This window comes from Tenrec ecaudatus, chromosome 14 (assembly GCF_050624435.1).
Source record: "Tenrec ecaudatus isolate mTenEca1 chromosome 14, mTenEca1.hap1, whole genome shotgun sequence".
Taxonomy (NCBI): Eukaryota; Metazoa; Chordata; class Mammalia; order Afrosoricida; family Tenrecidae; genus Tenrec; species Tenrec ecaudatus.
In genome coordinates this window covers 74960681-74974080 of record NC_134543.1, presented here as the reverse complement: position 1 = coordinate 74974080, position 13400 = coordinate 74960681, and the positions used below count along the sequence as shown (strand labels likewise).

Below are 13400 nucleotides of genomic sequence, written 5' to 3'. Positions count from 1 at the left end.
CACTTGATGAACCTTGTAAAGTATTCTATTTCTTATGCCTTTAAAATTTAAAGAAAACTTCATGTGTAAAGAACGATAGCATGTGTCACTGTGTGCATATTGGTGCAGCAGTGGTAGATTAGGAGTTTGTTATGTGGTTGACAAGAACAGACAAAATGTAAGAGATTTTTGTCCTCAGATATAAACTTAAAACCAACGTAGTTTCTGTCTAGCTGATTGCTACTCACCTGGCAACACTATGTTTCAAAGTAGAACTGCATGCCACAGGATTTTTAGTGGCTATCAGAAATAGATAACAGATCTATAAAAGTGCAAAGAAAATTTCATTGAACCTTCTAGCATGACATTTATTTGAATCATAAATACTCAATTTTCCACTATTTCCAATTATGAAAATTAATATACCATTCCTGTTGGTTTTAGTATATAAAACAATTTCTGAATATCTATCCATTGTGTAGATGTAAGTGTTCACATTTCAAAGAACTAAGCAGAATTCACTGTAGAGAAATAAGTTGGTAAACTCTTAATTTTTCTTTCATCTTTAGTTGGTGTTGCCTGGAACAAATAAATGCATACGTTTTGCATTTAGAAAAAAGTATGGTACAGGTTTAGATTTATACTCAGTAACTCTTGGAGAAATTTATTATTTAGACATATTATTAAATGAAGAAACTATATTCAAAAAACAAAAACCCAAAAAGTAAAAATTTAAAATGGCCTTTTTGTGGTTTGTTTTTTAATTCTAAGTAGTAGAATACAGGAAGAACATTCAGTCAGCTTGAACCTTTAGTGCTCATGTTTATATTTAAAAATTCCTGGCCAACACAAACACCCGAGAAAGATAGATTTAATTTTATTTGCCTGATAAAATCAAAAGGTTTCTACTTAACTGGTCTAGAGAAAGAAAAGAAATGCATTTCCCTTAATGATAGTCCTTTGTAACAATAAAATGTATTATGACCCTAAGAAAACTAGAATTCCTTTAAATCTTTTTGTGAAATGATGATGTGACAGTTTTTTAAACAATCGGATTTAATGTTGTCTTTGATGTTAGAAGTCTCTAAGACACAGAACTGCCCTTTCCAGAACATCCTGTATAGTTCACAGGAAATATCTGTTCAAAATATGCAGAGTACCATCTCAGTAAGATTGTCCTTTAAATGGCAGAATAGCCACTTAGTAAATTGTCTGTGCTCGTTAGGTTGTTATGTTCAAATGCGGATAACGCTGTCAGATTGAATATAAGAATCATACTTCATGTTCCAAGGCATGAATGAGGCCATTCTCTACCAACACCAATGGGTTGTACATATCATGTTCAAAGCGGAATTTCCTCTATTACAGGCAAATTGATCAGTGAAGTTGTGTTTATGTCCATCTTCACAAACTTTAACAGTTTACTGCATTTATAAAGAAAATGTTTATAGTCAATGGAAAAAGTAGGGTGTTTATCACAACAAAAGCTTGCAAACGAAGTAAAAAATTTCTTCTAAAACTGACTGTACCTGGCACATTAGAGAGAATATGTAATCATGTAGTGTCAATTAATGAATAAGTATGCTTAACTGTAAAATGGCTTTGTGCATATTTTTATTTAAAATTTTAGCCATAAGTACATCTAATTAGCATGATTAGGTTTTTAATAGAAAACTCTGATTTGTTATTCTAATATTTAACAAATACTTCCTAATCTCTTCTATAGAATCTGCCTGTTACTCGAATTTTAGACAACCTCATGGAGATGAAATCAAACCCAGTAAGTAACTAATAACATTGTACTTGTAAAATATAAATTCTTACCAAGAAAATAACGATGGCAATATATATACTGATATGTCTGATACAATTATGTATGGATTGTAACAAGAGTTGTAAGAGCCCCCAATAAAATGATTTTATATATATATATATATATATTCATACTTAAACATATAACACTGGCATAATAGGCAAAAAGAAGGGAAGAGTTTTTTTTAAGCCAATATCACTGATACTGGTATCACTGATACTAGTTTTTGCAGTTGCTATGACCACTCTGACTGGCTCTCACCTAAATTAAATGTAGAATATATTGTGTGAGTAATTCAATATACAACACGAGCAAGTTTCTGTAAATGAAAGGGAAATGGTGAGCTGCTTAACAGTTGGTATATTAGAAAAAACAGAAGGCCAGCATAATTTTATATAATTTTACGTGGCTATGATCAGAAGGCACTGAATTTTATTGTACTAAAATTGAGTCAAATTGTTAGAATGGGTAAATAGTGTTCACATTTCCTAAAAGAGGAAAATGTAAAAATTACATAGCATATGGCTTAGAGTCTGGAATCACCAAAGGCAGCATGCTCTTAAGCATACCAGGACCCCAGTTTGGGCTGATCTAGATCTCTGTGGACTTGACAGAGCATCTTCAGAGTCCAGGCTGAGGTCAAGGAGCTTCAGTCTAATGTGACATCTTTACATATAGTCTAATAAAACACCCCCAAAAGGGTAATTACAGTTGTAAAGTGGTATGTAGTATATATTTTGTCACGACTTCTTAGAATATTTGAAGGACTTTCCTTCAAAACCCTGAGGTGTGTATTTATAGCTAATTGTCTTAGAGATTGTTTCATAATAAGTAGTAAACTTCTGAAAGATAGTATCCCAGTAATAATAATGGTTTTAAAAACTTTATTTCTGCCCTTAACCTTTGAAGTCGAGGTAGACTAATAATAAAGCTAATGTTTATTACTCAGTGTGCGCAAGGTGCTAATGAAAACATTTTCAGCATTTCTTTAATCCTCATTAGAGTCATCTGAAAATATATTCTCACATTACAGTTACAGAAACTTGCACAGTGAGGTCAATTATCTTGCCCAAGGACACACAGACCATGTGTAACCACTATGCTGCAATAATAATTAGGCCAAAATTCACACCTTTCATGGAATCACAGAAGGAGGTAGGGAAATTTAAAGAAAGCATTTTCACATTAGAGCAGATGAAGCCAAGAGATGTATGTTAAAGTGCCTTTTCCAAGTCACGCTGCTTTGGTAGAATAGGAAATTAGAACCCATTATTCCTGTATTCTGACCTGGGGCGCATTTCTGCTTTGACAGCATTTCTTCGTCCAGATGAGAAAGCTGATTTGGGCGCACTCTGAGCAGTTTGTAGTCTTCCATTTTCCTGTATCAGAACCTTCAGAATGGTGTCACCTAATTCTAGGTGCATTCTTACCATCTTTGATAGTTAGTTGCTCTGATTTCTGAATAAAGCAAAAGAAAGGAATGAAGGTATAAGGTAGGTGAGTCTCATCTTGAAACTGGCTGGTAGCACTTTTCTGGAGCTACCTGTTGAAGGAGCCTGACACTAATCGGAGTTCACCAGTGCTGTGATTGGTTAGCAGGATCACACGTGTACTGTATTACCAACCATTTCTGAAAGACTTTTAGACCTTGATGGCAAAGCCTTGTTCAAGTTAGGCTCTTTTCATATACTTTGTCTTATTTTAGACCTACAGTTAGGTCAATGAACAGTTAATCTTTTTTTGAAAGATTGTGCCCTAAGGGTTAAGTGCTTGATTTCAAGTTCCCCAACTAATTATTTGACCTCAGGTAAGTTTTATAACCTCCCATTTACCCCCAAAGTAAAAAACAATGAAAATGCATCATAGGACTGTTATTGGGATTAAATGACTTAATTCATATAAATTACTTAGAATACTGCTTAGCACATAGTAAGTACTCAGCAAATGGTGGTGGCTTATGCACCCTGCTAAGTTGTGAATTCCTAAAGAAGAAATTTCATAGCTGTAGTCAAGTACCCTTTTTTTTTAAATAGGAAACAGATGACTACAGATATTTTGACCCCAAAATGTTACGAGGCAATGACAGGTAAGCAGGTTTTGTCTTGAGTAATTTGCTGTGGGTTTTTTGCCACCCCAAGAATGGAAATGATTGTCTTTTCCTGATTACCAATGATATCTTCGTTAAAATCCCAAATCATGCTTAACATTTTGATGTTTGTCCTTCCAAGGTGGGTGAAATGTTTCGGGGCCTAGTGGGTCGGCTGCTACCTGAAAGGGCAGTGAGGTTACCAGAGAAAGAGTTAGTCTCGAAAATGCACACGCTAGCTATGAGCTGGGGTCGCCTTGATCACAATGAGAACGGTGAGGGTCTGTGACCAAAGAGGGCTGTCGGTCAGACCAGGTGTTTCGTTTTTATAGTCCGTACATAACTTCTGTCTGCAATGAGAAGCATGATGTGGTAACGTATTCTGTATTAAGATTTAATTAATGGTGACATGAAAAATAGCCTAGAAACTACAGAGAGAACAGGCAGGATTGGATGTAGTTGATTTCCTGCTTATTCATTTCATTTGGAGTCATTCGAACTTAGTCTTCCCTTAATCTGTCATGACTATACACAAAGATGTGAAAACTTCTATTCACTAGATAGTTCATTATTAGGTGGTTCTGGTAACAATCTTTTTTCTAAACATAGCAAAAATATTAGCCAAAATTGATACAGTTGGCAGGAAATTGGCAGAGAATAAATTACCGAAGGGAGTAACTGCTATTAAGTACAGAATTTCTTGTAGACAATAGGGATGGTATGTGTTACTCTTTCAATAGCCTTATTTCAGCATTAAGTTAGAGATGTCCACAAAGCCTTCAGTCAGGGAATGTTTCCCCTTCCTTGCTTCCCTTTGCTCCTTTTATGGAGCAGGACAGCTTTTAAGAGGGGAAAATATATGTGCCAGCTTAATTTTTTTCCTTCCATGTGACATACCACTAACATGTAAATACATTTTGTTCTTAGTAACTGACTTAAAAAAATCTCTTATAAATTATTTTCATTTCTGCTGTCTCCCTTAACCCATGTTTCGGTTGTTCATCACCCGGGGTGTTTGTATTATACATTGATCATTGCAATTAGTTCCACCTTTCTCCCCCCACCTTCCCTCTACCCTCATCTACTCCCATTATTAGTCCTGAGGGGTTTACGTGTCCTGGATCCCGTGTGCTGAGTGCTCTTATCTGTACCAGTGTACATACTCTGGTCTAGCCAGCTCTGTAAGGTAGAACTGGGGCCATAAGAGTGGAAGGGAGGAAGCATTCAAGAACTAGAAAAATGCTGTATGTTTCTTCGGTGCTATACTGCACCCTGACTGGCTCATCTCTTCCCTGTGACCTTTCTGTAAGAGGATGTCCAATTGTCTATACAGATGGGCTTTAGTCTCCATGCCACCCAACCCCTTGTTCACATCGATAATGATTATTTGTTTTGAGTCTTCTGATACCTGATCCCTTCAACACCTAGTGATCACACAGGCTAGTGTGCTTCCTCATGTAGGCTTTGCTGCTTCCCACCTAGATGACTGCTTGTTTATCTTCAAACCTTTAAGACCCCGATGCTTTCTTTTATAACTAGACACCACCAACTTTATTCACCACATTTGCTTATGCACCTATTTTGTTTTCAGCAATCGTGTAGGGAAGGTAAGCATAACAGAACACCAGGTTATTAGAACAAAGTGTTTCTGTGTTGAGGGAGTACTTGAATAAAGAGAGGCCCAATGTTGGTCTGCTATCTTAATACTTAACATATAAAAAATGTGTATGGGTCTATTTCCATAACGTTATATATAAATATATTTAGACCTCTATAAATGTCCTTTGCCTCCTGGTTCTTTCCTCTATTTCCTTCCACTTTCCTCTTGTCCCACTATCATGTTCAACCTTTATTCAGCTTTCAGTAATTCCTCGGCTACATTGCACTTGATCCAAACCCCACCAGGCATTCTGTGCCCTCCTCGCCATAAATTTTAGATCACTTGCTGTGGGTGGGAGAGGAAGGAAATAAAGAGCTGATACCAAGGGCTCAAATAGAAACAAAATGTTTTGAAAAGGTTGATGGCAACATATGTATAAATGTGCTTGCCACAATGAGTGTATAGATTGTTATAAGAGCTGTGAAAGCCCCCAGTACAATGATTTTTAAAAAAATTTAAAAACTCTGTTAAAGGAACTTGAAGCACTCTAGAATGTCATAAACTGGTAAGGTGTTACTGTCATCTGGGCCTGCTAAAGCCCTTGCTATGAAATATTCCCATAGAAAAGAGGGGGAAATGAAATAACCTACTCAATTATTCACAGGGTATTTACATAGTTCTAATAGCTCTCTCTTCTTTATAAGTCATTCTATAGCCTGTTTTAGCACTCAAAATAAATGCCTGATTTGCAAATTTTGAAAAATGTTATAGATACCTTTTATAATATAGCAATTAACATACTTTTTATATATAATGATATCTATGAAAAAATAAACCCAGGTGCACACCCATGATACGATCGCTGAGGACAAACGGGTACATAAGCAAATATGGCGAATTGCGTCTGGGGTCTTTTTTTTTTTTTTTTTTTTTTAACAATTTATTGGGGCTGATACAATTGCGTCTGGGGTCTTAAAGGTTTGAAGGTAAACAACCGGCCATCTAGCTCAGAAGCAACACAGCCCACATGGAAGAAACACACCCACCTGAGCGATCACAAGGTGTAGAAGGGATCAGGTATCAGGCATCATCAGAACAAAAAAATCTTACAATAGTGAATGAGGAGGGGAGTGCAGAGTGGAAAACCAAAGCCTATTTGCCGGCCACTGGAGATCCCCCTTGCAGAGGGGTCTAGGGGAGGAGATGAGTCAGTCAGTGTGTGATGTAGCACTGATGAAGAATACAGCTTTCCTCTAGTTCCTAAATGCTCCCCCTCCCACACTATCATGATCCAAATTCTACCTTGCAAGTCTGGATAGACCAGAGGATGTACACTGGTGCAGATAGGAGCTGGAGGCACAGGGAATCCAGGGCGGATGATAACTTCAGGACCTGGGGTGTGAGGGGCAATACTGGGAGGGTAGAGGGAAGGTAGGGTTGGAAAGAGGGAACCAATTACAAGGATCTACATGTGATCACCTCCCTGGGGTGTGGACAACAAAAAAGGGGGTGAAGTGAGACGGACAGGGCAAGATATGACAAACGAATACTTTATTATCAAGGGCTCATGAGGGAGGGGAAAAAAAGACCTGATGCCAAGGGCTTAAGTGGAAAGCAAATGCTTTGAAAATGATGAGGGCAAAGAATGTACAGATGTGCTTTACACAATTGTATAAGCCCCTAATAAAACGTTTAGAAAAAAACACGGTCATGGAATCGATTCTAGCTCCTAGCAACCCCACAGGACAGTTGCAACACACAGAACTGTCCTGTTTGTTTCCAAGACTAACTACGTAGGAAACTAGAGCAAGTTCTCTCTTCCCTTCCTTCTAAAATTGCTCACTCACCTATATCAAGTATTCTACTTTTAATGGGCACTTCTATTCAGTCTCTCCGTCTGTCTTCTCTCCTAGTTTTCTTTTACAGTCAATGGGTTAGCACTCCCTCCCTCCCTTTAAGATACTAGGATATCTGATGCTTGCAGCTTATCCGTCTGCATCCAGTCACTTCTTTGCTCAGAAAAACAAGGACCCACCTTCCTAAGAGAGGGAGGCAGAATTGTAAATGTATTCTCAATGCCTATTTATCCAATAAGAAAAACCACTTACGATGTTTTCAGGGTACTTTTTCTTTGTTACAGCTCAGTGCCAAGGAACAAAAATCCATTCCAAGAGGTAAGTGCCTTTAGAAAACTCTGTCCCTGCAAAGGAGAGAAAAAAGGTGACTATAAAATGTTGAGGAATGGCTTTAAGTCCAATACTACATAATCTAAAATTCTTTATAAATCAGGAAAATAGAGTTGCTAAGAAATATTTTTTTAAAACAATTGTTTAACAACACAAGGATAAATTTAAACTCCATCCTATACCATATATAAGGGGGTTTCTAAAAGTTGGTAGAAAAACTGGAAATGAAAGGTAATGGAATGTTCCCACAAACTCTTTGAAGGGCCGCTCAAACAGTGATACACAAGCTAACAAGTGTTGAAATCGCCCTAGTCCAGTGCTGGGGGAAATATAAAAGGGCGCAGCTGATTTGGAAAATAGTCTGGCAGTAAACAGTGTTACCGTATGACCCACCAATTCTGTGTATGTCCACACAAACTCTTGATTGTGAATTTTTATAGCAGTGTTGGTCATAACAGCCAAAAGGTCCGGAGCAAGTGTCCATCATCCAACATAAACAAATGTGGTATCCATATAATACATTTTATATGTATGAAGCTTCTTTGTAAAACTGGATTCCAAATATTTTATTTAAATGCAAAGAAAAATTCTTAGTAAAAATTAATAACAAATCAAGGTTAACATTGAAATTTTGTAAGTGCTAGCTTTTCAATTTTTCCTACCCCCAAAATCCCTCTAATACAGAACTACCCTCTGGAGAAAGTCCTTTGTATTTATTTGATGTTACTTAATTTCTCTTTACCACTGGGTAGGCATTAAAAATTTATATACTTCTTTTAGAAAACAATTTCTTAATTGAAATTGCACCAGGGACCTCTTACCATCTAGTATTTCATTACTTCAAATGTGGAACAGACTTCAAGACTAAAAGTCTTGGTGCTGGAAAGTTAAATTACTGTTTTAGTTTATTTGATTCAACTTATGTTTTCCTCCCTGTTTGCATTTCTAGGCAATCGTTTTTGTGGTGGGAGGAGGCAACTACATTGAATATCAAAATCTTGTAGACTACATAAAGGTATATTCTGGGTTTTTTACTCTTCTATCGTAGGATAGTGTCACAGTGTTGTCGCTGAGGCCCTCTTGATCTGTATACGTAACCAGCTCTTTTTTAAGAGGCTGAAATGCCCATATGTTGTTTTTCCTGTTCTGATCACATTTGTATTGCACTGGAAAATGTATGTTATAATTGGAATGTACTACCGCTATCTAGATTTTACTTGAAATATTTAGAAATGTAAAATAAGCTTCTGTTCCAACAAAGTCTCTGGGGAAATGATTTCTAGAGCTCATTTACCTGAATAACATGTGCTTTACTCCCATCGTACTGATGAGAACCAACAATGTAGCTCTAGCAAACTTGAAATAGCTTTTCCCAGCTCCACCACCACCACCCGCCCCCCTAAAATGGGAACATTTGAGATAGCAAAGTAAATATGGAGTCAGCTGACAGTGAAGGAAGAGTCTTAGCTTGAAAAGGAAAAATGCCATTAAAGAAAGAGAATGACCCTTTAATAGGTTTTGTCTTTTGCATTGATGAACAGTCCATGTGTCGTTCAAGATTTGAAATAGTAAACGTCTCCTATTACATAACTGCTTGTATAAATATCACTGAGTTATGCTTAAAGTACTCAAGGTAGATGAACTGCAGCAAGCACAAAGAGATACTTTGAAATAGTAAATGATATGGAAGAAGGTAGTATACTCACATAAAGTGTTAATACAGGTAGAGAGGCCTTGGTACCCAGAAGCAATTTGCACTAATCATGGACCCAGTTGTGACCGCTCCTGGAGGAAAAATAAAAGGCAAAAACTTAGCATACAGCCCCCTCCCCTGTAAAAAAAAAAAAGGACCGCTCCCAGAATAACTAGACTCTCCTGAGACGACCGTACCTTACATTGAGTTTGGGATCAGAAAGCGAAACATAGAGCCGTGCCTGAAAATCTTAGATTCCTGTGGTGTTCTCTATGCTTTTTTTCCCTGTATGATACTTTATGTGAAGGCATCAATAATGATCAGACCTTGTGTAATTGCTACATCTAATTTTTTGGAATGTGAGTGAGGTGTAGTGGCTATGGTTTCATTTGTTGTCAGAGAAGGGCAGCTAGAAATAGATTCAACGCCCCCCCCACACACACACACACATATAGACGCAAAAAACTATTCTCATATTAAAAGCCATCATCCTTTTGTTCAAGATGAATTATCAAATTATTAACGTTATTATAGAATATTTTTATATTATAAAAAAAATCTTACAAATAGTCCATAAGGACTTGCCAATATTCTGTGAAAGTCAGGAACAAGAGTGACAAGATGGAATGGGCTGTGCTATTTTGTTAACACTGGGTTGAACAAGTGAGACCACATGACAATGTGTGCTACTTGCACTATACCACACGTTCAGCAAAACTAAATTCTACAAAGTGTTTCACATTGTAAATGTGGTGATCAATCGATTCATTATATTTTCACTGGGCCTAACAGGCTTGTGGGAAAAGTCTATTAACAGTCTTCCATTTTTCCATGATCTTTTAAAAGTCCATTTGTATTTTGATGGGGGAATAAAACTAATGCCTATGTCACCACATGACTTTATTGCATACAATTTTCGGGTAAACGTGTACACAAATCTAATCAGTAGTCCACTACCAAGGAAAAAGCACCACTGAGATTAAAAAAAAAAAAGCTGCCTATGTGTGTAGTTCTCCTTTGGGAACATGGAAAATGCCACCTAATTACATCTGAGTCCTGTCTGATTTTTACAGGGAAAGCCAGGCAAACACATTTTATATGGCTGCAGCGAGCTTTTTAATGCTACACAGTTCATAAAACAGGTAAGGTATACATTTTAGTTTGTTTCTGTTAACGTGCTTGTTGAATCAGTTTGCTTGATATTTTTAACTTATAACTAAAGTAAACTCTTAAAAGTAATATCTTTTCCCCATTATGCTACATCTTTAGGAAAAGGCAAACATAAAAAACAAAATCAAAATAACTTTACTACATTTGGCAATATTCAATTCAGCATTTACTTATAGACCTTTGCAAATACATCACAAGTTGAGGCTGAGAAATTAAGTAACTCTCTTACGATAGTAATTGGCCTGTTGACACTTTGAGTTGGTTATTGCTAACGTTCCCAATAACGGGATGACCGGTAATGTCTACTCTCCTTTGCTGCCATAAAAATCTTAACTGCAGTCTATACTCCTTTTTAGCCACCTGTTTGTGGAATTGGTCTCCCCCCAAGGTTTTTGTATTTCTGACCTTGTAGTAAAAAGAATGCTAAATACTTTCCTAATACTGTTCTTATTAAAAAATTTTCCCCCAACATTTATTTAAACATACACGAAAGTTGAAAAACTGTACAGTCAGCAATAAAACTTAACTATGTACTTTTAGCTTGAGTAAGATTTGAAATGGAAGCCAAAGATCGATTTACTTATATGAATGCCCATATTGAAGACCATATATCCTAGAGCCCTTCATTACAAAGACTTCCTCCCCATTGGATGGCTTTGGTGACAGAGACAATCAAGTTCCAATGATTTGTTAGTGCCACTGTACCAATCAGGAAAGTGTAAGGTCTTCAACTTTTGGCTATTCCAGGTGAACACTGCTTATACAACTTTGTGTGGTCAGTGTACTACTGTACATGAAGAACAATAGCCTCTAACCACGTAGGGATTGTGGGCATTTGAAACTAAGTCCTTCATACTTGCATAGAAATTTAGCATTATCTCACCAGGGGGGTTGTTCAGATTTCATGAAAGCTAAGCATGAAAGGACATGGAAAACTTCCATTACCTTTTAATGCCATGTTTCCATGAACTTCTTGAAGTCCCTTGTATATCTAAATTTATTAAGTTTTTTTTTTCAACAGTGTTATCTGCATTTGTTGGGAGACAATTCACATAATCAACATATAATACAGCCTATTTTGCAAACAGAGGCCACAGGAGCAAACAAAAGGCAAATCAGGCAGGCTTACCACCTATTATTAAAAAAATTGAGTTCTCTATACTCAGGATTCTTAGCCTGTAATTCATCCCATTCCATAAGCAAGAATTGGGGCTCGTTGAACTGGTTCTATTGCTGTGTACAATAAAACCCTTTGTCCAGGGGTTTTTGTACAACTACAGTAAATAAACCATTATGTTACATTTTTACTTAGAGAAATCTAGTATCTTGCTAAAAGTCACAATTTCAATTTTGTCATCTGTAAGTGAAGGTTTTAATATCTTTCCTAAATTCTTTGCTAATTGACAGTATCTATTAAATATTGGAATTAGTGGTGATCACAAAATTTTTTTTCTACCATGATAAAAGCTGATTTTTTTAAATTGTATGAATAACTTACAAGGATTTTGTTTTGTTTCAGTTGTCCCAACTTGGACAGAAATAACCTGGAAGAACTTTATGGAGGGTCAACTCCTTGGAACTTGGATTAAAGTTTTAAAAAGAAGAGCCAGATCTTTCTTTCCTTCTCTGTAACAATGTTCTAACAGTGAACCGTTATTTCATAATTTTTAGTAATTCTATACTTAATATAATGTATACTGATTAAAAGAATAAAGCATTTCCGAAATAAATTTTTTAAGGTACATTTTCTCTCCTGTTATATTTCGCTCACAAGTAATTCTCTTGCATTTAATTAAGAACCTACCTCTCTCCATTGTTTCCTAATCTCCCAGATCTCAAAACTTTAAGGTGCCCTTTTAATGTCTCTTCTGCCACACCTAAATATAACATAAAATTCCTCTATACAGTGGTGATAGTCAAACATGGAGCACGATCTGGTTGAACAGAAAGTTCTTAATCAGTACCCAACAGCAAGAAGAAAATGTTGACCTCATCATTCTTTTTTCCTCTGATAGGCCTTATCAAAAGGAATCTGTAACCTTACAGCACGCTGTCAAGGTGCACGACCCTCCTGGGCCATTGCTATCCTACCACATCCGAGGTCAAGAAAGCCCATTAGGGAGTAAGTACTGCTCATCTTAGTTCCGGGCCAAAATTTAAAACATATGCAAATGATACAGACCCATCTATCTCACAGTTAGAAAAGCCTAAAAGGAACACAGACCCAAAACAACTCCCATCTTCCCCTACATACGAGTTGAAATAATCTGGGGTTGAAATCCAGATTTTCTTAAAACTTTAATTCGGCTCCGCGGGGGAGGAGGGAAGAGGGGGAGATTTTGAAATTTAAAAATATTTTTAAAAAACCAACTTTAATTCATTTAAATAGAAACAAAACTAGGGTACTGAACATTTCATTTAAAAAATGCATTGCCAATCCATTCTGACTCCTGGCAGGCAGTCCCATGTGCGTCAGTAGAACAGTGCCCCACAAAGGTTTCAGTGATGGGTTTCATGGAAGCCGTTTGCCAGGCCTTTCTTCTGAGGCAACACTGGGCCACTTGTATCATTCAATGAATACAGAGTACTAGTCATTAAAAGACAGCAATGTTTCATATCAAATGTCAACCTCAAAGAGATTAGTAGGGACCCAGCTTGCTAAGAGTTTATAGTATTTTAAGGCATTATGCCACCTGATTTTTAAAGAGACATTAGTTACAGCAATCCACTTTACCTATAATTTTGTATGAATTTTAGAGATTCTAGAAATTCTGAGGGGCCACTACTTATATGAAAATACAAGTTTTGGTCTTTTATTCCCAGTAGTTAAAAAAAAAACTAAAATGGCATAATAAGATGGGTTGTTTTTTTTT

General features: G+C 36.6%; 1 protein-coding gene across 3 annotated transcripts in view; it reads left to right on the top strand.

The window, feature by feature from the left end:
• The window catches only part of SCFD1 (sec1 family domain containing 1), a 103878-nt gene extending 91609 nt beyond the window's left edge, over positions 1 to 12269 (top strand). For all 3 annotated transcript variants that reach the window (XM_075530485.1, XM_075530484.1, XM_075530486.1), the window contains 6 exons: positions 1706 to 1759; positions 3826 to 3878; positions 7619 to 7652; positions 8614 to 8679; positions 10431 to 10499; positions 12047 to 12269. In XM_075530485.1, the coding sequence (XP_075386600.1) occupies positions 1706 to 1759; positions 3826 to 3878; positions 7619 to 7652; positions 8614 to 8679; positions 10431 to 10499; positions 12047 to 12070 (300 nt within the window). In that variant the 3' untranslated portion in view covers positions 12071 to 12269. The remainder of the gene's footprint in view (positions 1 to 1705; positions 1760 to 3825; positions 3879 to 7618; positions 7653 to 8613; positions 8680 to 10430; positions 10500 to 12046) is intronic.
• The last annotated feature ends 1131 nt before the right edge of the window (positions 12270 to 13400 follow it).